The sequence below is a fragment of the Stylophora pistillata genome, chromosome 3 (assembly GCF_964205215.1).
Source record: "Stylophora pistillata chromosome 3, jaStyPist1.2, whole genome shotgun sequence".
Classification (NCBI taxonomy): Eukaryota; Metazoa; Cnidaria; class Anthozoa; order Scleractinia; family Pocilloporidae; genus Stylophora; species Stylophora pistillata.
The window spans coordinates 1,532,054-1,557,581 of NC_142521.1; the positions used below are offsets into that span (position 1 = coordinate 1,532,054).

Consider the following 25,528-nt stretch of genomic DNA (forward strand, 5'->3'; position numbering starts at 1 on the left):
CTCGAGTGTAATTCTTGATTATAAATGTTAGGTCTAAATCTTGAGGGTAATTTTTGAGCGTAAATCTTAATATATATATTGAGTTTAAATCTTGAGTGTAAATCGAAGTTACAGATTCAAAGACACTTCAGTTAGGCATAAAAGAAGAGGTCCCGCACGAGTTCAAACTACAAACAATCGACAATATTGTGTCCCAATTATCCAATCAAAAGTTGTTGTAAAGAAATGTAACTTAGATTTCCTGCCATGTCGACCATAAATAAATTCAGAAATTACACGCCTAGTGTCAAAAGTCTAAGCAATGACCTACGATACAACGAGAACAATAAGCGGCTGTCAGCACTTTCATTGAGCTATCTTAAACCTCATTTACAAAACACTCACTTACTCTTAACACTTTTGTTGGACCATTGCCTATTGCATAAGTAATTTTAAAGCGTTGACAGGAAGACGATCTTCCCCTAACAATAAAAAGCTGCCTCCTGCTTTCTGAAACAGCTTCCTTCAAAAATTAAACCGAAAGAAAAAATAAAACCGTGATCTTCAGAGGGAAAACATATTTTTGTCTTACCGCCGATCTAGTTAGCCTCGAACAGGCCAAGTTCTTGGGATTTCTAGAACAAATAATGGCCACGTCATTTATTTCGTAATATTACTCGCTCATAATTATCTATAAAGCCTTTCGCACGCTACTGTCTTGTCTTCTTTTTTGTTTTTGTTGATTTGTTTATCCACTTTTAAATAAATGATGCAGAAATAAGATATCCATTCAAGTGACATTTGGAGTTTGAGAGATCTTTTGAAAAGACTTCTCCCCATAAGAGACAGACGAATAGATGGCATCCACTTTAAAGTATTTATCTAATAATCACAATGCTTTTTTTCCTAAACGGCAATGATAGTAAAGACGAATTTCGATGACTAATGTATTTAAGACCCACTGTCGGAAAGAAAAGGAACTTTTCTTCTTTTCGTGTTCAAGCCGTTAAAACTATTCCATCCAAGTCAAGTTTATTCTAGTTAATATCAACTGCATAAAAGAGTTGTGTTATTGTAGAATTACCGAGATGAACTCGAGGTCCATGAAAACACAAAAAACGAGGTAAATAAAGGATTTATTATATAGCAGAAATATTTCGGTTTATCAAGAATCAAGATCGATAACCGGGAAAGAAAGCCAACTGTGTTTTTGTACCAGCAGGAGAAAAGCCCACCAGAGTCGTATATATTTTCTTTGTTTTGACCTTCTTCTGCCGCTTTTTGCGACTCCATCGCTGACTTTGTCCAAAAGTTAAGAACTTTGGAAGTCCACTCCAAGCATTTCTTTTAACGCAGGATCAAAGCGGGAAAACTCGAGCGGGCATGACGGCCCATCTTGCCCGCTCGGGTAGCCAATCAGAACAGAGGATTCGCTACATATTGCCCACGAGCATCGCCAGCGTTACAATAAGAGTTAATATTCTGGCCGAATAAATGACTTAGTTTAAGTGCAATATATTCGGTGCTCTGGGTATCGCCCGCGATGAACTAGCGTTCCGATCTGGCGTCTAGGTTACTAGACGTAGGGCCACCGCGACTCCCACTAGGGAATTCTTGACAAGGCCAATATTTACCAAATCAGCCGGGAAGAACACATTTTTCTCCTCTCTGCAAAAACTGACAAGAAACGTTTCTAGTCGAAACATCACTGAGCTGTCATTACATTCACGCTCGAGCTACACTTACGATTAGATTGTCTTAAGAAGGAAATCCGCTCTGTTTATACGAGCAGTATTAAAATAGGAAAATGAGCCATTGCATTAGGCGTATTATCGACTATCTCAACATCGGCCATTTCGCAGAACTATCAGTTCATTTGTTAGTGTCGTACCACTCGCATATCCCCTTAATCAAGTTGCCATTTATCACTTTTGCCAATCGCATGGAGTCTCAGTTATTTGTGCGGCCATACATATTGGTTATTCACCCTCACGTTTAAAACAATTAGGTTGTTTCTTTTTCTGGATTCAATTATCTATTTTTCTCTCAATAGAGGACAAAGGTGTTGACATCATACCAGCTTTGCAAGCGCAAGACAAAAGGAACGTTTTTGACATTGCGTCCTAGGAAGGTTTTGCCTGAGTTTTGTTTTTTGTCATGTCAAGGTGATAAAGTGGAACAACGTCCTTTCCCACCTCTGCCAGAGAAAGAGTCCGCGATATTCAGAAGGAAGTCGTCGCTTTAATTTTTCGTTGAATCGAAAATGAAACCGTGAGTATAGTAACACTTAAGATAAATAATCGTTTTGAAAAATTTCATCGTAACTATTTAGTTAGCACCCTGAAGGCTAAAGTTTGTGAAATTTCTAGAATTCGGCTGGGTCTCTTTGATCTAATGGAATCACTACGCCATGCAGGTCTAGTAGGGATCAGAACAAACGAACAAACTAACAAACGATGATGAGGAATCTTATTATTACGTCAAATTCGAAGTTTCAGAGATCTCAAGAACACCGACCAAGTCTCTTTCATTTTATGGGATCATTTCGCCAGAGGACCAGATGGTATTTGTTTAAAAAAAAAATAAAGTTCTATTGTGTTTATCAGATTGCTTTTCTTTATTAGAGTGATGAAAACAAAAGAATCGAACCATGATTACTAATATGTTGAAGACCCACCGTCAGAAAGAAAATCCACCCCTCCCAAGTTTTTGTCTTTCTGCTGTAAAAGCTATTATACTATGGTTTTATACTAAATCATATCAGCTGTACATGACAGATGTAATGTTGCATCGCAAACAATCAATGGTCCACTATGAGAGCTGATATTCTTGGGGAACCCAGTAAGTTCGGTAAATGTTAGTTTAAATGAAACGTTTTCACGGTCAGTTACCAACAAAAATTTTCGCTGCAACTATGAATAATTTCATGTTTCCAGGTGAGACGGTATCTATGGGCGAAAACACATTGTTTTTATTTCAGGAGAAGAACCGTTCATTGAAAATGCTATTTCTGTCCATGTTATATCAAAGGCGCCTGTATACTAGCTCTAACTATTTTCCGGATTGGCTTTTTCTCGGAACTTTGGTTGTTTTCGAAAACTTAATCTGAATCTCAGAGTTTCAAAAGCCTTTAGATTCTAGATTTATCAACAACATTATTTATAACGAGACTCTTGATATATTTTGAAAACCCATTCTTTCTACGCACTTACAACCCCTTCAGACAACACTCTTGCACTTGTAGAAATGATCGATGGACTCCTCTGCTTATCATATGGCAAACGAAAAGTAGGGAACCATCCTTTTCATTGTCTTTTTTACAACTACAAAGCGAAACATTTTCTGGCCTGACACTTCTCCTGACAAAAATACACATATTGGAGAGATATTTTCCATTAAGAGTTTGACAACTTGCTGTGTTTGTCAAGACATCATGAAAAACATCGTTCTTGGCAAGTTCAGCTGCTTTGACGTAATGTTGTTTAAATTTCCTGACGCGTTTCCTATCGGGTTCACTCAAAGTTGTTGCAGGATCATGATGATTGATTTTTTCAGAAATTGTTAATTTTTTCTCTCTCTCGATTTTTAGTTATTGGATATTTGAAACATCTTATTCTTAACAGCTTTATAAGAATTTATGTAAGCATTAAAGGTTAATATTTTTGAAGGGTAGTTTCCTTACTGTGATAAATACATTTCATTTTAATGACTTTTTTTATTATTTACATAAGGGAGCATTTTAAGAGAAACTCGTTATTAGAACTAAAAGTAACTCCAAAAAATTATTTGTTTATTTACTGTACAGCTGGAGTTGGACTAAAGGCTATGCTCGATGTGATTTAACTTAAAGGAACCCCCAAAAATCTAGAAATATTTTCTGGCCTGACTCTTCTCCTGACAAAAATACACATATTGGAGAGATATTTTCCGTTAAGAGTTTGACAACTTGCTGTGTTTGTCAAGACATCATGAAAAACATCGTTCTTGGCAAGTTCAGCTGCTTTGACGTAATGTTGTTTAAATTTCCTGACGCGTTTCCTATCGGGTTCACTCAAAGTTGTTGCAGGATCATGATGATTGATTTTTTCAGAAATTGTTAATTTTTTTCTCTCTCTCGATTTTTAGTTATTGGATATTTGAAACATCTTATTCTTAACAGCTTTAGAAGAATTTATGTAAGCATTAAAGGTTAATATTTTTGAAAAGTAGTTTCCTTACTATGATAAATAAGTTTCATTTTAACGACTTTTCTTATTATTTACATAAGGTAGCATTTTAAGAGAAACTCGTTATTAGAACTAAAAGTAACTCCAAAAAAATTATTTCTTTATTTGCTGTACAGCTGGAGTTGGACTAAAGGCTATGCTCGATTTGATTTAACTTAAAGGAACTCCCAAAATCTAGAAGGTACCGTGTTAGAAAGAGCTCACAAAAAAAATCTGGAAAATCGATTTCAAGTCGTTATTTATTGATTTATTTTCAGATATCCAATATGAATTTCTCCGGAAGGTCTTCTGAAGACAATCATGCTGATCGCTTATCAAAATCTTTCAGTTCTCGTGGGACTTTTCAAGTCGTTCTAGAATCCTTGATCTACAGTTTGATTTGTTCTACTTCTTTTGTGGGAAATCTTCTTGTTCTGTATGTTGTGTACAAATCTGTTCGACTAAGGAACGTGCCAGGGATGTTAATTGCTTCACTGGCTCTATCAGATGTCGCTATCATTTCCTTCACGACTTCGCCATCGTTACTCTCACTTATCCATGGCAGATGGACTTCAAGCTTCGCAATATGTCAATTTCAAGGTTATGTTGTCATAACAACAACAGCTGCTTCTCTACAAACCATGGCATTAATGTCTCTTGATCGATACTACCGTGTTGTTCATCCAATGAAGCACCGAACTCTCTTCTCCATGCCACGCGTACGGCTCATGGCCGCGGCTGCCTGGTTCCTAGCCATGATGTATCCGGTCCCTTATCTCGCTAGCGGTAGAAAATACATTTTCCATCCCGGAAAATTTTTCTGTTTCCACGAAGCAAAGACTTCGTTTGTGTCTGAATTTGTTTATATCTGTCTCTTTATCTCCATTTCTGTACTTTTATTTTGCTATTTCAAAATTTTCCGACAACTGAAGGCGAATACAAACCGCATACAAATTTGGCGTGCACAAGACAATAGGATATCTTCTGATGATGCCAAATTGACTAAGACATTATTCGCAACTGTTCTTGCATATGTATTTTGTTGGACACCGGTTTTGATAATCGATTTTGTGGAAATGGGAGTTGGGAAATGGTCCCTTCCGCGTGGGGTTTATGTCATGTACACTGATATGGGACTTACAAGTTCCTCTGTTAACCCAATCATTTATGGAGCGTTAAATCGAACGTTTCGACAGGAATACAAAAAGATTCTTTTGCCTAAGGAAGTCATTAGGCCACGACATACACCGCATTGATATTTCAAAGGGAAGGAAGACAAAGAGATGTACGGTCAGCAGATAAAACGGTCAATTAATATCTTATGAGTATCTATCTGAATGAGTAACTCATTATGTATTGTGATACCCATAATGAAAAATGACTTGATATATTTCCCTTCGATCTACTGCTTAGACGATAATAAAGCTCCGAATAACATGGCTTAGCATGACAACCAGAAATGCTTTAGATACAAATTTCAACTGACACTACACTCAGACTGATAATCCAACTTAGAGCTCAGGCGGCATCCAAATGCTAACAGTCAAGTAAGAGAGAAACTCGCACAAACAAAGTTAGCCTTTTTTTGCTTCAACTTTTTCTTCATCTTATTTTTGAGCCAGACATTTCTAAGAATTAAAAGAACCCAAAGAAATGCAAATATCGTTTCAAAACCAATGGCTGCAAATGCTATTTACAATTATGATAGCCTTCGTATCTGTTTAAATTACTTTCAAGCAATTTTTCGTCAGGGAACAAATTAAAAGTCCTGCGTGTTAATTGAAAATTTCAATAGGACTTAAACCGAGATAGCCTGAGCTAACATTTTAAGTAAATTGCAAAAACAGGTAGTAAATTGTAACACGCAAATGAATCAAGCTGGAAATTATAAGTTGATACAGCTAGAGAAATAAAAATGCCGAGGAAACAGTGATATCTCGTAGACAGAATTATAATAGAGAGCCATTCATTACGCTGGCCTTTTCCGGTTTATATAACAAATAACCTACCGTGAGGTATGGATTTTTCAGGTTATAAGTTTTTGTCCTCGAGACGCAAAATTAATTTTTTGCTCAGAGGGAGAAAAAACCGTAAACTGAATAACACACAGCAGACATTTATTATTACCTTTAGTCATGATGTGAAACCACGTGTCGTTCGTTAAGAAACCGCAGTCTAAGCTGAAAGTCTTAGTTTGGGAAATATTAGTAACAAGTGTAAAAGCTGGGGAAAAAGTGAGCTCATTACAATAACAGCGTTTAGTTCAAAAAAGCCTCAGTCCCCATTTACCTCTTAAAAGTTCTAGGTTTGTTATCGGTCGGGAGGAAAATTGAAAATATAACCCCAGCGATTTAATATAGGAGAGCGCATTATGTATACACGTGATGATAAACAGAAACAAGGTTTATTAAAATCTTCCAAGTAAGACTCTTTGAACGATCAATATTCAACTGTCAGATGGTTCGAAGCTTTGCAAAAATGAATTTGAAACAGAGGTAAACTCAAAAAGCAGACTGCAAATTAAATAGCGAGTTATATAAATGAGCTTGGTTCCGGGCTTCTCTTCACTTGATACCAAACTAAATGCGTTTTAGTTGGTTTAAAATACCTGTCTCAACATGCTGTGTCCTGTTTTGTTACTTGCTCTTACATCGCAAGCATTCGCCCGTTACGTCGATGACCAAGGTTTTGCTCTGGTATGTTGTTTTTAGGATTTCTTTCTGGTACTGCCTTCTTTAATAATTTTTCAGTTCATTGTCAGTTCATTTGGTTATGTATTACTCTCTTTTCAGGCTCATTTAGCTTTCTTATTGAAAAGGCAACCTCAACAGACTTCCTCTGAGCAGATTTGGTGCTCATGAAGCAGAAGATATTTTGATTGTTTTATGTGACTCATGGGAAAGGTTAAAAAAAGGGAAAAATAAAGATTGCAAACAAAGTTGTTGCTCTTTCATTTGATCCAGTCAATTGGAATACTTAGGTTTAGCTTGTGGTGCTTGAATAACAAAACTGGTGGATAGATCTAATGATAATGTGAGTTTACCAGCTTTATTTGTTATTTGACCAGTTCCTTGTGATATTTGCTCTTGAGTTGAGGTAGGCAACGAATCCCGTTTATTCCAATTCTGTACAGCTCCGAATGAGCTCTTAAAATCAATACATTCAATAATTTCGGGGCATTTAGTTCAAATTAAAGCAAAATAGCAGACAGTGAACAATATTTTTCCCGATCCTTGATGTGGATACAGTTCGTGCACTTTAGTTTACCCCTACATTATAATCAGCTCACCAGTTAGCTCATACATGTGAAGGTGTAGTCTGATCGTCCGGGTGAGTGTAGTCCTGAGAAGGACTGTTGTCGGTGGCAGTGACTGACGTTTCGACAACCTGTGCGGAAGTCATCATCAGAGTCAAGTGAATGATTGTTGTCAGTAGACAAAGGTTCAAACCATTTACTGCATTAGCTCATACATGTTACCCACTTAACACCATGGTCAATAAAATAAGCATTTTTATATTTCTTTACAAAAGGGATGAAATTATAGCGAGTTAACGGTTATCCGGCTTGTTTCAATAATACGTGTTTAATCCTGAGACAGACAATTTCAGTAAAACCATAAACTGAGGTGTCCCTGATTTTGACTATTTCTAGTTCTGTCGCGGATGAGTTCAGCAAAAAAGATAAAGGGAAAGTACAGTTTTATGCATGGAACATTTCCACGACTCTTTGTTCTCTTTGTCTTTCTTGTTCAAGTTGATAAATGTAACTCGTATTCACACCTTGGAACATGGCTATTTCAACCTTTGTGCGGCGGAGCGTTAGTTCGCAGCACTCGCGGCTGGCGGATATAGCCGATAAACAAAGAACTCGTGCCGATAACCTAAAAGCAACTATTGCGAAACAAAAAGTCTGCCATAGAGGCATAAAACTCTCAACAAGATTAACATGACTTTTTAAGAATTATTGGATATAATTGAATTTCCGCGAGAAAAGTAAACAAAAAAATTTGGGGGTTTGGAATCCTTCTCAAGTCTTTGAACCATCACATTCTGAACTTGAACCTTTTTGCCAATACTATTTTATTACACGACTAATCAACCAATCAAAATGCTCTATTGCCGGTCAATATTCTCTCAGTATTGGACCGGGCACTGTCCCGAATGGTCCCGAATGATACCGCACTTGTGTCCCTTTGAACTTCAGTCGTGTAATAAATCTCTTTTTAACCAAGCTTGCTCAGGACCGTACTGGAAGAATATCGGCCCTCGGTCTTTTTTGTACGGACCTCGCTGCGCTCGGTCCGTACTGTCAAGACCTCGGGCCGATATTCTCCCAGTACGGCCCTCGCGCTTGGTTAATAAGATATGTATTTCCATTCAAAATTTACACCCTTCAAAATGTAAACAGAGAATCGTCATTGAGGCTGCATTCACTCAAAAAAATTTTATTCCCAAAAAATCTATTCCCAAACCAAATCGTTTCTGACTTTGTTTGGTTTGTTTGAAGTGAACATGCTGTGTTCTTTGTTGTTAGTCGCTGTCTTTACCTCTCAGACTCTCAGGCTAGAACCGAACAGTCAAAGCACTCGCAAAAATATCATACAATTTCTTACTTCAAAAATCTTAAACGGTAAAATTGGGTTAGAAACTGTTAACTTAGGAACTGATAGATAAACTTACAATACCTTCTCTCTTTGAATTATTTACAGATTTGTTGTCAGAAAAAGAAACGCGTTCACCTAATACGTGACTAGGAATGACAGAATATTTACGAAATAAAGAGTGTAATACTTGCATATGGAAATCTAATTCGTTTAAATAACTGATGTAGCCATGGAAAAGTTCTACTCGAACCTAGTCACTATTTATGCATACGTTGAGAGGGAGTTGGATTCTATTACATTGAGACTCGCGGGTGTTCACGGGAATCGTCTCTAATCTCCTCTCCCTCAAAACATATTACTTGATAATTCAATGCGATTTTTCTAACCGCTTGCATGACAAAAGATCTCTGTGTCACACTTTACGCCAACTTTGCTTCCTCAAAATGCTATTCATCGAACGTTCGGCTGAACTTCAATGAGGTTGTATTTTTTCGATTTAGCTGGCTTCCATGCTAAAACAATTCAGACTACATGGATGAACTGCTGTTTAGGTACAGTTTTATTTTTCGCTTCCATCTTCACCTGTCACCTGCTACTTTATAATTTCATCTGAAAACCCCTCAACCAGGGACAGCGAGACATACCCCGTTGCTTTGCACCAAATTTTTTTTCTAAAATATTTACAAAGTTAATGTCTTCTACTTGTTTTTTTTTTTTTTTGATACGCAAAAGACAGCATAGCTTCCTCTCACTGTGTCTGGTGAGCTTGTTCAAGTGTAGACTTTTGCGCATTGTAGTGTAATCCGCCGGGTGAAGCCGGCAGAGCTGCTCTTACGTCTTTTATCCGCACCACTATATCGACACCAATGTACTGGAGACTAAGCCTGCTGAGCACAGTGGCCTACGGTGGAAGGCGAAAAATGATAACATAAAACTACAGCTAGATATCTAGCCTGCAAAGCAAGTGTCTTAGAAGGGCAAGCAAATGGTACGGTCGCGGTCGTTTTTTCAACCGACTACATTTTATTTTCAGTTAGAGTGGAGGTGGGGTGAGGGGGCGGGGAAAGGAGGAATTTGTGTTGCCCCACTTTCCCGCTCTCTATGCTTTTGACCGTCTCTCACCCCCTTAGTACATATTTTTTTCTTTCGCCTGTCTTCCACTGCCGTAAAAATCAAAGATGGCAAGGGTAATTTTCATCACGAAAATACTGAGCACTTGCTCGCCAAAACTGCGCCTGTTCTGTAGGCTATAAGACATCCTTTTGACAGAGCTCCTTAACTGCGGCTGTCCATCTTGGTTTAGTTTTATTGAGCCTTGCAATCATAGCTGTTTCAGAGAGAGTGAAAAATAAAAAAATAATAAAAAAAAAACTGGTAAACAACGCCTCACCTAAAAACAACGATACGTCATCAGAGTGATCAGCACTGCGCAGTCTCCCAGTGATCTCCTCATTACGGACGATGGGAAGGAAAAGCTGGACGAACTCGGGCGAGTATGGAGGAGCAATCATTTCTAGAACCTAGAGAAAGGGAATAAGAAAAAAATTTTCAATGAATTATGGGTTATCTTCTCCGTGATTCAAAAATTAACGCCGACGCAAATTAGTTGAGTATTCCTTTATTTACCTCCGTCACGAAATGTCTTATAAGAGAGTTATCTGTGTTCTGCTTTTCCAAACAGCTGTTAATGTAGCTTATCACGGGTATTACATATCCTCGGCTTAACAGATGAATCATTCGATCCAGGACTGTTTTCTTGAACTCAAGCTAAAACAACGAACAACAAAAGAAAAATGTAATTGCTCGAAAAATAAAATAAAATCATCATAATTACTTCTCCACTAGCAAGGGGCACCGGTGGAGCCTGGAGAAAAGTGTCCCATATTTTCAGTCCTGACTTGAAGAAGTACTAGTCGACTTCCTTTGGGCAAATATTTTCTAGAATAAAAAAACGTAGCTTTATCATGCTCCATTCTCCGATATGGCCTGCCCAAGATCTAATCTGCTTAGTGCAAATACAATACAATACAACGTTCTTTATTTCAAGAGGGTAAATATATGATTAACCCAGTAAAGAGTTTTCTAACACATGACCCTCTGTAAACCCACCCATCCCACCCAGGGGAGGACATCCATCACACAGTAATCTCGTGTGTGGGAAATTAACGTCTCCTACCCCAACCCTGCAGGAGACGGGACCTCCATTTATTCGTCCCTATACGAGAAGACTAGAATATCTAACCATTTCTTGATGTTGTAGAAAGGCAGCAAATTCTTCTCAATAATTTTAAGACCCTGAGTGTTGGTCCGGCCGGGGTTCGAACCCTCGACCTCCCGCACAACAGTCCAGCGCTCTATCCATTGAGCTAACCGGGAGGCGAAGCAAGTATTAAACACAATTTACCTTACTTGATCATATTTCATTGCCTAAATGAAGAACAAAAAACAGTCGTTTCTGCGCGCATGACATATGTAGAATTCTAAACAGCAACTAGTAAACAGCGCGTGCACTTTCTAAGAAGAGCGCGCGGGCATTTACCAACTGACGTCACAATAAAAAACCTTCAGTTTTGAAAGCCCATGGATCGGTCCAACGGAAGAAAAAACGTTTCAGATCTTGCAGTGACAATTACATTTTTAGCTCCTTTTCTCGTTTATGCTTTCATTGAATATCTCATTTGTTGTTTGTGGAATCTCTTCTTTCGTTCTTTACACGGGCTGTGCTGCTTGTTGCTTCACGGATTGCAAAAGAATCTGAAAGATGATGAATTGACTCGGCATGAATTGGCAGAATATCATTCCCCAGATAAAGCACCCTCGACGTGTCAGCTACATCAAGAAACAAACTATTCCTTTCAGCAAAACAAGCGGACAGGTGCGACAGATATTTGTGAACCGGCGGAGAGTACTGACTTCTCTAAGGATGGAGAGATTTATAGTTCCGCAGAAAGTACAAATTACTCTGCAGAGAAAAGATTTCATAAGTATGCAGAAAGTACGGAGCGTCCTGGTTACTTCAAGAAAACAAGTGAAAAGAAGGAAACAAGGTCAGTTAAAGGAAAAATCCAAGACAAACAGAGCTTCGAAAAGGTGAAAAAAGAACAAGAGATATCATTCAAACAAAGCTTTAGATTGGCGAGAAAACAGAGGATAACAAAGTACATCATCCACGACACAAAACCGGACGAAGGTATACTGCACGAAAGTTCTACTACAAGTTATCGTATTAATTGTCAGAACAACGAAACTGAATCAGACGTTCACGACAGCAAAGCAAGAATAGCAAAAGTCGATTCGAACGACCAAAGATTTCCTTGCACAAGAAAAGAAAACGAACAGGAATCCGGAAAACGAAAAATCTTTGACGACAATTTTCTTGATGAAAGCAAAACTGGGAGGAACCGTGAAGTGCTGTCTGAAAAAAGAAAAGAAAAAAAAGATGAAATTTGTAACAGGAGCAAGGGAAATGAAAAGGCATTAGAACAATTGAACAATCCAACACGTCGTGCATCAAAAAAACCTGAGGACAAGTCGCATTTGACTGCGGTGATCACAACGGCAGACAACGACACACAGGCGCCTCCGATAACATTGCAAGCTGTGAATCGATCCAACTTTAAAGGACTACTCGAGGAAGGGAAAGAAGACCACGAACTAGGAACGCAACAACAACTTGTGAAAACTTCATTAACAACAGATTCACCTCAAGGAGAAGAAAACCACACATGGGTAATAAACTCCTTTAAAAAAAAAGTAACCTCGGGAGTCAAAGAGGAAGAAAGAACACAGTTAGACGTGAAAGGATTTTGCTGTAACTTTGTAAACTACAAATCACTTCCCAATGATTCTGAAACAAGAAGAGTCTCATCGCTGGCACGAGTTGCTAACATGGCACAAAGTCTTAATGCTGCGACGTCGGACAGTGCAACTGCAGCAACAGCTTCAGAAGAAGGGATAACTCAGACAGAGTCTTCAACCTCCTCCCTCATCACTTTTCCCGCGGTCATTCAACACGAAAACGAAACACTGGCTCTTTCTTTAAATGTCGATCTGCCCTGCCCAAATGTAAACTTTGTGGATATAAACCCAATGAGGGAGACAGCAAAAAAGTGCCACGCATCATACTTGTTCGAAACTAAAAACAACGATCAGAACAGTGTGACAACTACAAATTTCCGCAGGCCAAAACTAAGAACAGAGCAAGTGAAACGTTCGAGGATTCCTTTCCCTCGAGTGTCTCTGGCTTTAAAATACAAAAAGACACCATGGTTGTGACCTCTGTAATGATGAAATTCGAATAAAAAGGATGCACAAAATATTGAACATAGCAAATTTGTATTGAAATCAACACACATAATTACCGATAGTTTTTAGAAACCTTTAATAAGATCACAGTTTACATTGGGCGACTGTGAAGTAGCAATACACATTCGTGTGCTAGGGGGAGTTTAAGCCTTATGGCTGTTGTACTAGAATGTGGTACTAAAGGTCTGTGTTTGAGTCCAAACCGGGTTATTCTGTTCTTGGGTTAACACATTTCTCTCAGTGTCTCTCTCTACCCAGAACTATAAATGAGTGCCAGTGTCACAGCAGATTTGGACCCCCCCGGGAATTTGGACCCCATGTCCCATCCTCCCCCCCGTGCAAAATTCACCCGCGGATACGAGCCTTCTTCACTGCGTCGATTCAAAACTTATCATTATTACTGTCGCAGTATGGCAATTTGATTTTACTTTTTTACCGTACCAAAACCCAGGAGGTCCCAGGGGTCCAAATCCGCTATGACACCGGTGAACTATCAAAGAAACCTTACGAAATGTTTCAAAGGGGGGAGGGGAGGGGCGTGAAGGGAACTACAGCTATCAGGATAAGCTCTGGAAGTGCGGTCTACATGGTACGTGTGCAGACTTACCAGTACCGTCATGTAATAGCACTAAATTTACCAAGCAAACTTGGAGTGAATAATACCCACCTCTACTAAAGTGTCCAGAGGCGTCGGAGACTCGAATAAACGGACCAATACATTGAGGACCAAGCGATGCTGAAGAGCATGACATGAGCTGATCTACGAGACGTGAAAAGACAATAAAATTAGGGAGGAAAGTGAATAGAGGGCTGGGGAAGAATCACGTGGTAATGGAAAGGATTTCAGTTGGTTAAGCAGCTACCTGACTATCTATCTCATACCTCATCCAATAAAGCCAAGTGGACTGGTGTCGAGTCTGTAAGCAGCTTGAAGAATGATGGATCACATACCGTACAATCAACCCACTTTAACAAGCCCATAGCAACTACAGGAAACCTACAGAAGCAAGAAAACGCTGCATGGCGATTATTTGTTTTCAGTTTGAAACTTTCTCTCAGAAATTTTGGTTTACTTTGGCTTCTTACATACCTTATACACTGGAACAAGACACTCACTTCTGCGAGCAGCTGTGAGCCTTTCTTAGTCTCCTGTACGCACAGTAAGTGAATTTTATCCAGGGCTTGGGAAGTTGTTTTCAGTTCATCCCTATTAAGCATTGTACGTTCATTCTACAAATCAGAAAAAAGAAAAATAAATCAGCAAAATGAATCAAATTATTGTTATATGATGATGTAGCTGTAACCTTGATGGACTGATATGACTTACAAGGTTAGTGGCCAAACTCATTCCCCTTTCAGGATAAAGAACCAGGTTTGCAAGAAATAACACTGACTCTGCCTAGTAAATTGCTTCTTCCTTTTTTCTTTCAACAAATGAAACCAAAAGCAATTACAAGGGTCAACTAGGATAGGTGTGAATATCACAAAGAGTTGATGAGAATTCAAAGTGTGACCAAGTAATCTATTTGAAAGTGTAATGAAAGAAAATTCCAGTTACCAAATTATGTTTGGTCTAAAAGAGCATCAGGAGGGGGCTTGCGTTTAGCATAGTAAAACTAAACAATTTTATTTTGAATTACTTTCCACACTAACCTTTTAAAATTACCTAAAAAATAATCAAATATGGAAATACCTCAACCCAGGTTTCATGTACAGCTGCAGCATAAGCCAACAGGTAAACATATTTAAACTTGTGTTCTGGATTCAAGTGTTGTCCAGGTTTGAACAACGCTTCCAAAAGAAGTTCTAGACAAAAATACTATTGTAATTATTCAAATTCATACCATACAGTTGCACGGTAAGGGTTGGTTGTGTGATAGCTTGAATTTCACTATCATTGGTGACAACATGGTGGGAAATCGTCATCATCAAAGTCAAGGGAAGCATTATTTGTCAATCAAAAGTCCTTAGTTGTGAAAATTGATTTTTCAGGTTGGCTATGATGTTCAGTTGAAGCAGTAGACAATCGGTGCCCACAATCAGACCTTCAATGGTCAAACAACTCCTCTCTTGTGTGTGTCTATAAGATCTCCTCTCAATCATTGTCACTAATAGCAGCCCCTGACGGCACCACCTTCACTTGTATGATTACAGTAGCTAATGTTTCCTCCCACTTTACACCCTCCAACACTATACCAAATGCACACTGATAGAAATTCCAGCCTTAAAATAAATTTCTAATTTGTGGCATATTTTCTGGACATGACCAATTACCCAAGAGTGTTGCTGGAATGCAAAGAACTGGTGGCCTCATTCATCCTTCAACAAACTGATTAAACAAACCGCAACTAGCTGGTTTATCCTCACCATTGAAAAGATCTAATAAGCTGATTGGAATTGCAGATTTAACCCTATAACTCCTGTCAGTGACCAGGACAGAATTCTTCTTATAATACCAATACAATCTCAAGGGGACAAGTGGTAAGAATAAAGGAAAATTTAAATTACAGGATTGGAAGTTGTTCCAATACCAAATTCTCCAAACTAATATCATAAGAATTGTATGGCAGAGAGTAAGGAGAATGATTTATGAGACTTTTCCTCACCTAAAAACTGTGGAATCCTGATCAGTGCACAAGGAGGAGCTTGAGCACTATTATATAACTTGTACAACTGTGTTGAGGCAGAAAGAGATGAAGCGAAGTGCATCAATTATATAATAAGTAAGTGACTGAATAAAGAGATAAATGTATAGACAACTTAACTCTTAACATGGCCTCATGTTGAATCATTACATTCAAATCACCAAAAATAACAGGGGATTGTACATGATTGAAATATAACAAGCAACCCTAGGCTAGTAATAACAATGATATCATTTATGAAAATACCAATAACAACATTAAAAAGAAATGAAATCTTTGGATAGAGTTCAAATGATAAAAGTTTTTTATTAAAAAGTAACTGGGCCTTTATGATAAAACAGACACTTGAACATTTGTTTGTATCATAGATATTATCAATTGCCCTCTAAAAATTTCTCATGCACTCTGTTATTTTTCTCTGTCAGCTTACCACTGTGACATCTCCAGGATTAAGGGAATTTTTTCCTAACATGGATGAGAGGGCTGAATTTGCTCTGGGAAAAGCTGCAGCACCATTCAATGACAGAGTGATCTCTGTCACTTCATGTCCACTGTAAAAAGATAAAAAATGCTTTCAATACAGCACCATAAACAGGACTGAAATAATTCAAAATGAAAACTCTAAGTTGAAAATTAAAAAAGAGGAAGGTAGGTAGGTAAGTCTGTACTGCATTTAGCTGGCACATGTAGCCTAAGTCATCCCAGTTTCCTTATATATGAGGCAGCTAGGAGTGTTACTACTCTCCCCTGGACGAGATGTCAGTCCCTCACAAGGTTACCCCCCCAGCATTTCATAAGGCCTCACTCATGATTGCCGATATCCTTTTATACTCCTGGGTTGAGAGAGGCATAGGGATAGTTAAGTGTTTAGCTAAATGACACAACACTACCTCTTGACCAGCAGCTGGAGTACTGCACACTAATCAGTGGGCCAACACATCTCCCACAAAAAAAAGAGTGGTACCAGTAAACAGACAATTAAAAAATTACAGCCTGTTCCAGGTTCTCAATTAATGAAGGCAAGACAAAAAGGATTAAATATGTTTTAAGCCACTCAGCCCATATTGATCACACAGACTAAGCCTTGGGATTAAAAAAAAATGTGTAACACTGAGCCTGAATGATTAACATCACCTTTGAACTGCCCGTTTTTGAAGCTCTTGACCGAGTCTTTGAAGTTTTGTTCCTCCTTCTGTGTTTTGTGCAATGTGATTTAGCAAGCATTGTGCATACAGGTAGGTGTGCTGTCCATAACATACCATCCTCTGGAAGGTAATCCATACAAAACTTATGACTACAGAGCTATGCCTATTCCCTGAGGTTTATAATTTCTTGAGATACCATATTTCAACATACAGAAAATTCTGGCAGGTTGCTTTCCATAGTCATCTCTCCTTCCTCAAGAAAAGAACAAGCTGAAGTCTTGAGCACTCGGGAAAACACCTCAATTTGATGGCAGGCTGTAGAGACACTTCTAATCTCACCCTGATATCCTGCATCAGAAATCAGCTGCAAAAAGATATGATATTTGCAATGAGCAAATTTCCAACAGGATTTAGGATCACACAACATAGTCTCTTTAATTCCTCATCTATTTCCTGGACCCAATCAGTTCCTTACTGAACACAAAAGGGTGAAGACTCCAACTAGGAAGTAAGTACTTATCTAAAAACATCTCAGTTCCCTGAAGATTCCATTGAAAGTAAATATGACTGTCTTGTGTCCAACATTATTATTGTTCATAACAAGAATATCCTACATTAGAGTGATACACATTTCTACTCAAATAAACCCTCTGCACACAAGAAAGCTTGAATTTAAGATTATCATTTTCATGATTATATTCTCTCTACAATGCTGACTTTTACTGTCTGGAGTACAAATATTGCGTGATATTTGTACTTGATTCAAGCCTTATTTATACTCTACATTGAGTATTTGGATAATAAGTTCATTCCCCCACCAAAGAAGTTCATGTGAATTCAGTGGAGCTGTCTATCCAATTCAACCTTGAGTGCGAAAAGGATAGACACTTATCCTTTCTTGATTTTAAATGTGTGCAAAGCAGATAAGTGTTTATCGTAAACTGACCCACACTGACAAATCTCTCGCTTTTGACTCTCACCACCCTATTTGCCATAAAAAGTCCTTTGCTGAAACTTTACTGAAGAGGGCTGACCATCTACCATCTTCACTTGATTCCAAGTTTGAGAAGAGAAAATATGTTTCTGACACCCTAAAGGCAAATGGGTATATCTTTTCCCTTACTGCATTTCTACTAAAGGGGCCAATTTATATGTTACATCAACTGAGTTTGATGAAAATGAAAGAGTGATTAAACCTTGATAGTAAAATTGAGCATCAAGCAATCAGGATAATGCTCTGCAAGTTTATAAAACATTGAACGCCATGTCTGGTGGACAATCATGTCTTCTAGCCAGGATGGTGTCTGCCAACAGAACAAAGATAAATTTAATTCAACCAAAACATCTCAATCAAATAAATTCATGAATTTGAATATCAGATTTTGCAATGGACATCCACAGGGTGACTTCCAAAACCCAAATTCCATTCTAACCACGATGTAACACATAATTTCTCATTGATTCAGAGTATACAACCTTAGCATGTCCAAGACGCAAGTGTAACGGGCTTCAATCTTTTGATTTTCTTTAACAAACAGCATCAAAATGGTATTCCTCAACTGGTTTTCTCTTTCCTCTCCCTCAGCAGAAAAGATAGAGTCTGCTTTTTTTGGGTCAAAGTGTTTGATAATCAGGGTTTCCTTACCTCCCCCTCAGCAGAAAAGATAATAATAATAATAATAATAATAATAATAATAAAAGTCTTTATTAAGCATTCTAAACAACAAACGTGTTTAGTTACAGATATGAACTCAGCAAGTATAAAACTAATGAACTAACTAAATTACTAACTGACTAACTAATAAGAGAACAAACATCTATTAACAAAAGTCCTCTTGAAACGTTCAGTTCTGACAAGCGGGAGAATATAATTATGGCGCCTCTTACGTAGCGTAACCATTGGTCGCTCAGGTGGCAAAAGGTCATCTAAAGCTGTTGTAAAATCGCTGTCGGTGATCTTGGCCCACAACTTCTTATCTTTCAGAATAATATTTTCAATCGAAAAAAGCTCTTTACAGTAGCCAAGCTTAAAAGCTCTCTTGAACAGCCTGTCTATACGACTCAGATACTTATGATAATACGCGCAGCCCCATACTTCTACAGCATATGTAAATATAGGTAGAATAAGACTGATAAAAAGAAGATGAAGATGATCCAGCGGCAGTCCATAGAATTTACAAACACGTAAGATGTACAGATGACTACTGGCTTTCGATATAATATTATCAAAATGTAAATCCCAGTTACACAGATCAGATTGAAAAGTCACACCCAACAACTTCAGACATGGTTTACGCTCTATAGAAACCAGAGGAGCAGGTAAGGCCATAGTGGATTTGCCTCTAAGAAGCATCTCCCACGTTTTCTTGAAGTTTAGTTGCATATGGTTAGCAGATGTCCATGCGACGATCGATCGGACCTCCTCAGCTGCTGAATTGCCATTGTTAGCCCACGATTTTACTGGAATACTTAATGTTAAATCATCAGCATATTTCACAAGTAAATTCTGATTTGGTAGAATGGCCTTAAAGTGCACCTAAACCCAAAATTTTTTTTTCGCTTAACGAAATAAGCTTATTTTTTGGAGTATTTCTGTGCAAAAATTTTTTAATTTGCTCAAATCTTTAATTTTCTATGCCCAGTCAAAATACGGAAAATCAGCCGCCATCTTGCCCCACAACCAAGTTTAAAGAAGAATGGCTCTAGCGGGTAATGTGACGTCAAATCGAGAACACGAAAGTCTGCATCTCACACATTTTCACTTGTTGGGGAAGATTGTCATCGATATTGTCCGAAATATGCCGACTAGGTGTGTTGTATGAAGATTGAATGAAGCGCGATACCCTCTTGCAAATTTCGCACGTTGCTACATCCTTCTACAACACACTTAGTCGACATATTTTTGGACAATTATCGACTACAACCTTCCCAAACAAGTGAAAATGTGTGAAAAGCAGACTTTCAAGTTCTTGATTTGACGTCACATTACCCACTAGAGCCATTCCTCTTTAAACTCGGTCGTGGGGCAAGATGGCGGCCGATTTTCCGTATTTTGACTGGGCATAGAAAATTGAAGATTTGAGCAAATAAAAAAATTTTTGCACAGAAATACTCAAAAAAATAAGCTTACTTCGTTAAGCGAAAAAAATTTTTTGGGTGTAGGTGCACTTTAATATTGTTGACCATAATAGAAAATAGTATAGGGCCTAAAACAACTTCCCCTGAGGGACACCCCTATTGATATTTAAATAATCCGTAACAATGGCATCAACAACAACTCTTTGTTTCCTGTTTTGTAAAAAACTAATAATCCAATTGGTCACGTATGGATTTATGTCAAGTGTTTTCAACTTAGAGCAGAGGATATCATGAGGGACCGAATCAAAAGCTTTGCTGAAATCCAAAGAGAAAATTCTAACACAATCAAAACCCGACTCGAGCCATTTCAGCCAAGCATATTGACACTTAATTAAGGCCATTGTCGTATTGTGGCCTTTGCGGTATGCAAACTGGTCGAAGCTAATGAAGTTCTTCATATATTGAGATAATTCTTGTCTGTATACAAGACGTTCAAAAACCCTCATTATTACATTAGTCAGCGAAATAGGCCGCAACTGTGTGCAATTTTTAAAGTTGGGCTCTTTAGGCAAGGGAGTTATGTCGGCCAATTTCCAAAGATCAGGCACAATGTGGTTTTCCAAAGAACAGTTGAAAATATGGGTAACAACAGGAGCAAGGTCGTATGCAAACTCTTTCCAAAACCAGTACGGGATTCCATCTGGACCAGAGGCAGTTCTTTTTAATTTCAGTAGACTCCTGGTAACACTGGAGACCGTTAAAACAGGCATCTTGCTTGATTTTGGGATAGTGACAGTGTATAAAGGGGATCAGTGTTAATGGAACAAAAAAAATTATTGATCTCGCTCGGGGAGATAATTGAGCTTACTTGCGAGTTGGTAGACTTCCTTCCTGTCAGGGAATTAACTGTTGACCACCAAGATTTGGATCCTGCACTGTTTCTCAAAATTCCCTTTAACTGTCCGAACTTGATTATTCTGATCAACTTGTTGATTTTCTCTTGAAGAGTTTGGATCTCAATCGAAACAGAATTTCCTGACATGTTACTTCGCTGAATCAATTTTCGCCGTTGGTCCAGTAGATGTTTGATTAGAGGAGAAAAGAACGGGAGGTCTCTATTAGACACACATACTGATATACCCGGAAACGCTCATCAAACATGGACTTAATCTTGGTACAAAAAAGATTAAGTTTTCCATTCACATCTCCGCATTGATAAACATTGTCCCAGTTATGAAACTTCAACAGTTTGTCCATATCCAGTTTATGATGATCACGAACATCTCTAAACATCACAGTTTTCCTTTCAGCCTTAAGTGCGATTCTGGGATATACCAGGACCATAGAGTGGTCAGATTGAACTAGTCCTTGAGCGACCGATACTTTCCTCCAAAAATGTGGGACATTAGTTATAAAAACATCCAAAATTTTGTTCTTTCTTGTCGGTGTATTCACCATCTGGAATAAATTTAGTTGTGTAAAAAATCATTGTAATCTAGCTGATTGAGGTCACCACAAATTATAAGGTTGCTGTTAGGATTACCAGTCAATAAACCATCACAACTATTTGTTAGATGTTCCAATAACTCATCAGGACAATATGGCGGATCTGGAGGATGATAAACAGCAGTCACATAAAAACTTGAGTTGGGAGTTGTAATCTTAGCCCACAAGCATTCAAAGGCATTATAAAAAATGCTGTCTAATCATTCCAATAACCAATTGCTCCTACAGACAATAGCAACACCACCGCCTGACCGGTCAATTCTATCCTTTCGCAAAATTGAGTAATCCTTCGGACAAATGAGATGAGATGGAAAATTTGGTTTAAGCCATGTCTCGGAGATGATGCAAATATCGCAGTTGTTTGAGTGCAGTTGTTTGAGTCGTTTCCATATGCAAAGCAGAAGCAGCATCAACTTTAACAAGAGATCTTGCATTGATGACCATACATTTGGGGATTATTCGGGGTAAAGAAGAAGAGTGAGTAGAAATGAAATGCAAATTTGTATCCTTGGGTCGAAGTCGTGCGCGTTTGGTTGATAAAAAACAGTGGTCAGTGACACGAACTGGAATCTTGTGATGTTGTTGACGAGATCCAAATCTAGAATTAACACCAGCTCTACGTCCTCTAGCTCTGTAAATTCCCAATGACTTTAAGCGATGAATAAGATAATAATCCAGTTTAACCTTAGGACAACAGGAGTGAAGTTGAAATAAATTACATCGACTGAAAGAAAATCTTGGTCTTGAAGTTTGAAATAAAGCAGTCGGCATGTAGTTAAAATTTTCCGGACCCGGGTTAATTTCAACATCCACTGCAATAGATAGGTCCTTGATGAAACTTCTTTCAGACAGAGCAGCAACTGTCGAACCATGCTTTGACCATTTGGTGATTGGTAACTTAGTTGAGCGTCTTGCAGCAGCAAGGTCTTGACCGCAGCGAGAAACAGAAAATAGCTTTCGACTGATGCTAAAAGGGCCTTTGAAGGTAGATGGTGGCGAACAGATTGAATTGTGCTTGTCAAGACACTGAACGAACAAGGTAACAAAGCACAAAAGCTTAAAAAAACAACAACGACGACAGTAAGTGGCAGCCATCTTGGCGCACATACATTAAAGTCTGCTTTTTTTGGGTCAAAGTGTCTGAGAATCAGGGTTTCCTTACCTCCCCCTCAGCAGAAAAGATAGAGTCTGCTTTTTTTGGGTCAAAGTGTTTGATAATCAGGGTTTACTTACCTCCCCCTCAGCAGAAAAGATAGAGTCTGCTTTTTTTGGGTCAAAGTGTTTGATAATCAGGGTTTCCAGGTGATTTTCAACCATTTGTTCCACATCTGTCACTTTAGCTCCTTTGAAAATAAGAAAATATTAAGAATTTAAGTTTACCATGTCCTGTTTCTCTATCACAGCATAGGATACTTTTGACATTGCTGATCCTAGCAATGTACAGATAGTTAATTAGCATACATGGTTTTTCCTATGAATACAGGAAAAAGGACAAGATATGTTCTCTGGCTTGGTACATATTAATGACTTATCTAAAATCAATACAAAAGATGTAGAAATTGGAGAAATAGAAATAAAAAGTGAAAACAAGCTAACACAACCTCTACATGTAGACTGAACTCTGTTTCATTCTTTGTCTGATTGACCAGCATGTTTCAATAGCAGACCTGCCAACTCTCATGGTTCTGCCATGAGTCTCATGATTTTTTGTCATTTCTCACGGTCTCACGACAAGGCTCTGCAATCTCATGGGTTTTTGGGAAAAACGTTTGAAATGAAATAAATTAAGTTGTTGAAAAAATTATGGGAAAAGAATGAGAAATGCTAGTGCCATATAGTGATAAACAAATAAAGAAGAACCCTGTTCTTACTTTTTTGTGCCAAGCTGTGATTTTTGCCTGTGTTCAATAAACTTAATCGTTTTTCTCCAGGTTTGTGTTCGTGTCTGTCCACCATTATTTTTCTAAGGGAAGTAGGCCCTGGGAATGAGGTTGGTGTCTAGTTCCCAGGCATCTCCTATATTGGACCTCATATCCATGTTGAATTTCCAAGTAGTCTTTGTAAGTTCAGCGCAGGAAGTGATCGCAATGCCAATCGTATAAACATGGCGAAAAGAGATGGTGGGTTAGGGTTAAAGCAAGATTTACATAGACTATTAATGACTTTCCCTGATAGAAAAGGGCTTTTTTTAATCTTGATTGGGAAAAAAAATCGAATCTCACGATTTTTTGTAGAATCTCCAGGTTTTTTTTCATGGGTCTCCAGATTTTCCTTTATCAGGGGTTGGCAGGTCTGCAATAGGACAACACTTTTCAGACAATGAATTGTCCACAACAACTTTCTTGCCATTGCCATTGATATTTGTAATAAAGTCTGTATCAGTTTTGTTTACAGGGTAGCAACAAAAAGTCACCAAATATTTGGAAATCAATATTAAGTAATGATGTTCACTTCACCCTTAATAACCACCTTTAACCGCCTCCTGGTTAGCACAATTGGTTAGAGTGCTGGATTGTGTTGTGTGGGAGGTCGAGGGTTCGAGCCCTGGCCGGACCAATACTGATGGTCTTAAAATAACTGAGGAGAATTTGCTACCTTTCTATAACATCAATGAAATGGATAGATATTCTAGTCTTCTTGGATAAGGATGAATAAATGGAGGTCCCTCTCCCGCAGGGTTAGGGTTAGGAGACGTTAATTTCCCACGCACGAGATTACTGTGTGATGGATGTCCTACCCTGGGGTGGGATGTGTGGGGGGAAAAGGTGAGGTTGTTACATGGACTAAAGCAGCTACCAGAGGTGCCTGATAATGCTGACATCCAATCTCAACCTTAGCAACACTGTTGACCTTAGCAATTCAGCCTATGCTGCCATTAAGGTATTGAATTATTCACTTTATTCACTCCGATAATATGTGAATATAGTAAAATCAAACACAAATGATGACCTTTAAACACTACAATGCAGTAATTGTATCTTTTAAATACCTTACCTGTTACAATCAACCAGTTTGCTATTAAATTTGTACTCTGAGCAATTCCAGTATAATTTTCAGACAACATCTTTGCCATTTCTTCATGGATTCCTCCTGCCTGGTAATATCTATAATACAGCATTTGCATATAGTTTGAAGTTCAAGGTTTGACATTAAGCACACTATAGAGGTAGACAATTCACCACAACCTAGCTACCTCATTTTGCTCATTTTCACCAATATTTAAAAGTAATTTTCAAAGATTCCTTTGTTTTGAACCTTGCTTCAATTACACTACATGTATAGTACATTATGTTATAGCTATATTTATATATTCAATATGTTTTATTGTTGTTTTTATATTTATGTATTTGTAATTCATAGGATCATATTTATATGAAGAATTTTAACCGATTGTCGTTCATTACTTAGTGCCATTGTTTTTGAAATTATTGTTATTTTTTATGATATCATTTTAAAAACTCCAAGTACAGTTTTTTTTCCCCTGTCTTAGGAGGATACTATTAAAGATTAAAGATCAACATGAACCCGTTATGGTTAAGTCTATACATGCTAACCTCCTGAGATTGTTGAAAATTTCCGGTTCCATGATAAAGTCTTTTGTAGCAAAGTTTTGCATACACTCCTGTATAACAACTTCATTGTCCCTTTTTTCATCTGACGGACTCAGCTAAAAGGAAAAAGGAAAATATACGGTCAGTAAGTTAGCCAGTTTACCAAGTCGTTGAGTTGAATATCATGAAATAAGACCTATAGAAAAGACAAAATGTCAACCTACAGCTGCATCATCCCATCCAACATCTTCTCCATAGTCATCCATTATTTAAAATGAAAAAAGTGAAACTTCGTTACAGGAAAGAGGGAAAATTTGACCCCAAAACACTGTGCAGAATGGAACATGGTCTGACGACCGCCATCTTGAATCTACGTCAGCGGATATCTGCTGTAAGTATATGAATTCTATGTAACCTTCACAAAAACTATCCCATAGTGCACCTGAGTTTTCGAAAGTTCTGCGTCACCTTGTTGAGTCATCATCATATCCTAATTGCATAAATTAATGC

General features: G+C 38.1%; 2 protein-coding genes across 3 annotated transcripts; one reads left to right on the forward strand and one right to left on the reverse strand.

The window, feature by feature from the left end:
- The first annotated feature begins 1,626 nt into the window (after positions 1-1,626).
- Positions 1,627-7,131, forward strand: LOC148734015 (neuromedin-K receptor-like). Its single transcript, XM_088754984.1, has 2 exons — positions 1,627-2,250; positions 4,463-7,131. Exon 2 carries the CDS (start codon positions 4,472-4,474, stop codon positions 5,438-5,440), a length of 969 nt encoding a protein of 322 aa, XP_088611110.1. The 5' UTR covers positions 1,627-2,250; positions 4,463-4,471; the 3' UTR covers positions 5,441-7,131.
- Positions 7,132-8,613: 1,482 nt separating this feature from the next.
- LOC111329570 (negative elongation factor D) lies at positions 8,614-25,406 on the reverse strand. 2 transcript variants are annotated; one of them, XM_022934301.2, is made up of 16 exons: positions 25,243-25,405; positions 25,022-25,134; positions 24,462-24,571; positions 22,701-22,810; positions 18,080-18,187; positions 17,095-17,247; positions 16,873-17,003; positions 16,169-16,289; positions 15,700-15,766; positions 14,787-14,899; positions 14,184-14,323; positions 13,976-14,090; positions 13,761-13,853; positions 10,415-10,555; positions 10,179-10,308; positions 8,614-9,689 (listed from the first exon to the last, which is right to left on the reverse strand). In XM_022934301.2, the coding sequence occupies exons 1-16, from the start codon at positions 25,282-25,284 to the stop codon at positions 9,667-9,669; spliced, it is 1,710 nt and encodes a 569-aa protein (XP_022790036.2). In that variant the 5' UTR covers positions 25,285-25,405; the 3' UTR covers positions 8,614-9,666. The 2 variants fall into 2 exon arrangements, 1 of the variants encoding a protein (XP_022790036.2); XR_015999257.1 differs by lacking the exons at positions 8,614-9,689; positions 10,415-10,555 and adding an exon at positions 10,623-10,726 and having other exon boundaries at positions 25,243-25,406.
- Between the last annotated feature and the right edge of the window lie 122 nt (positions 25,407-25,528).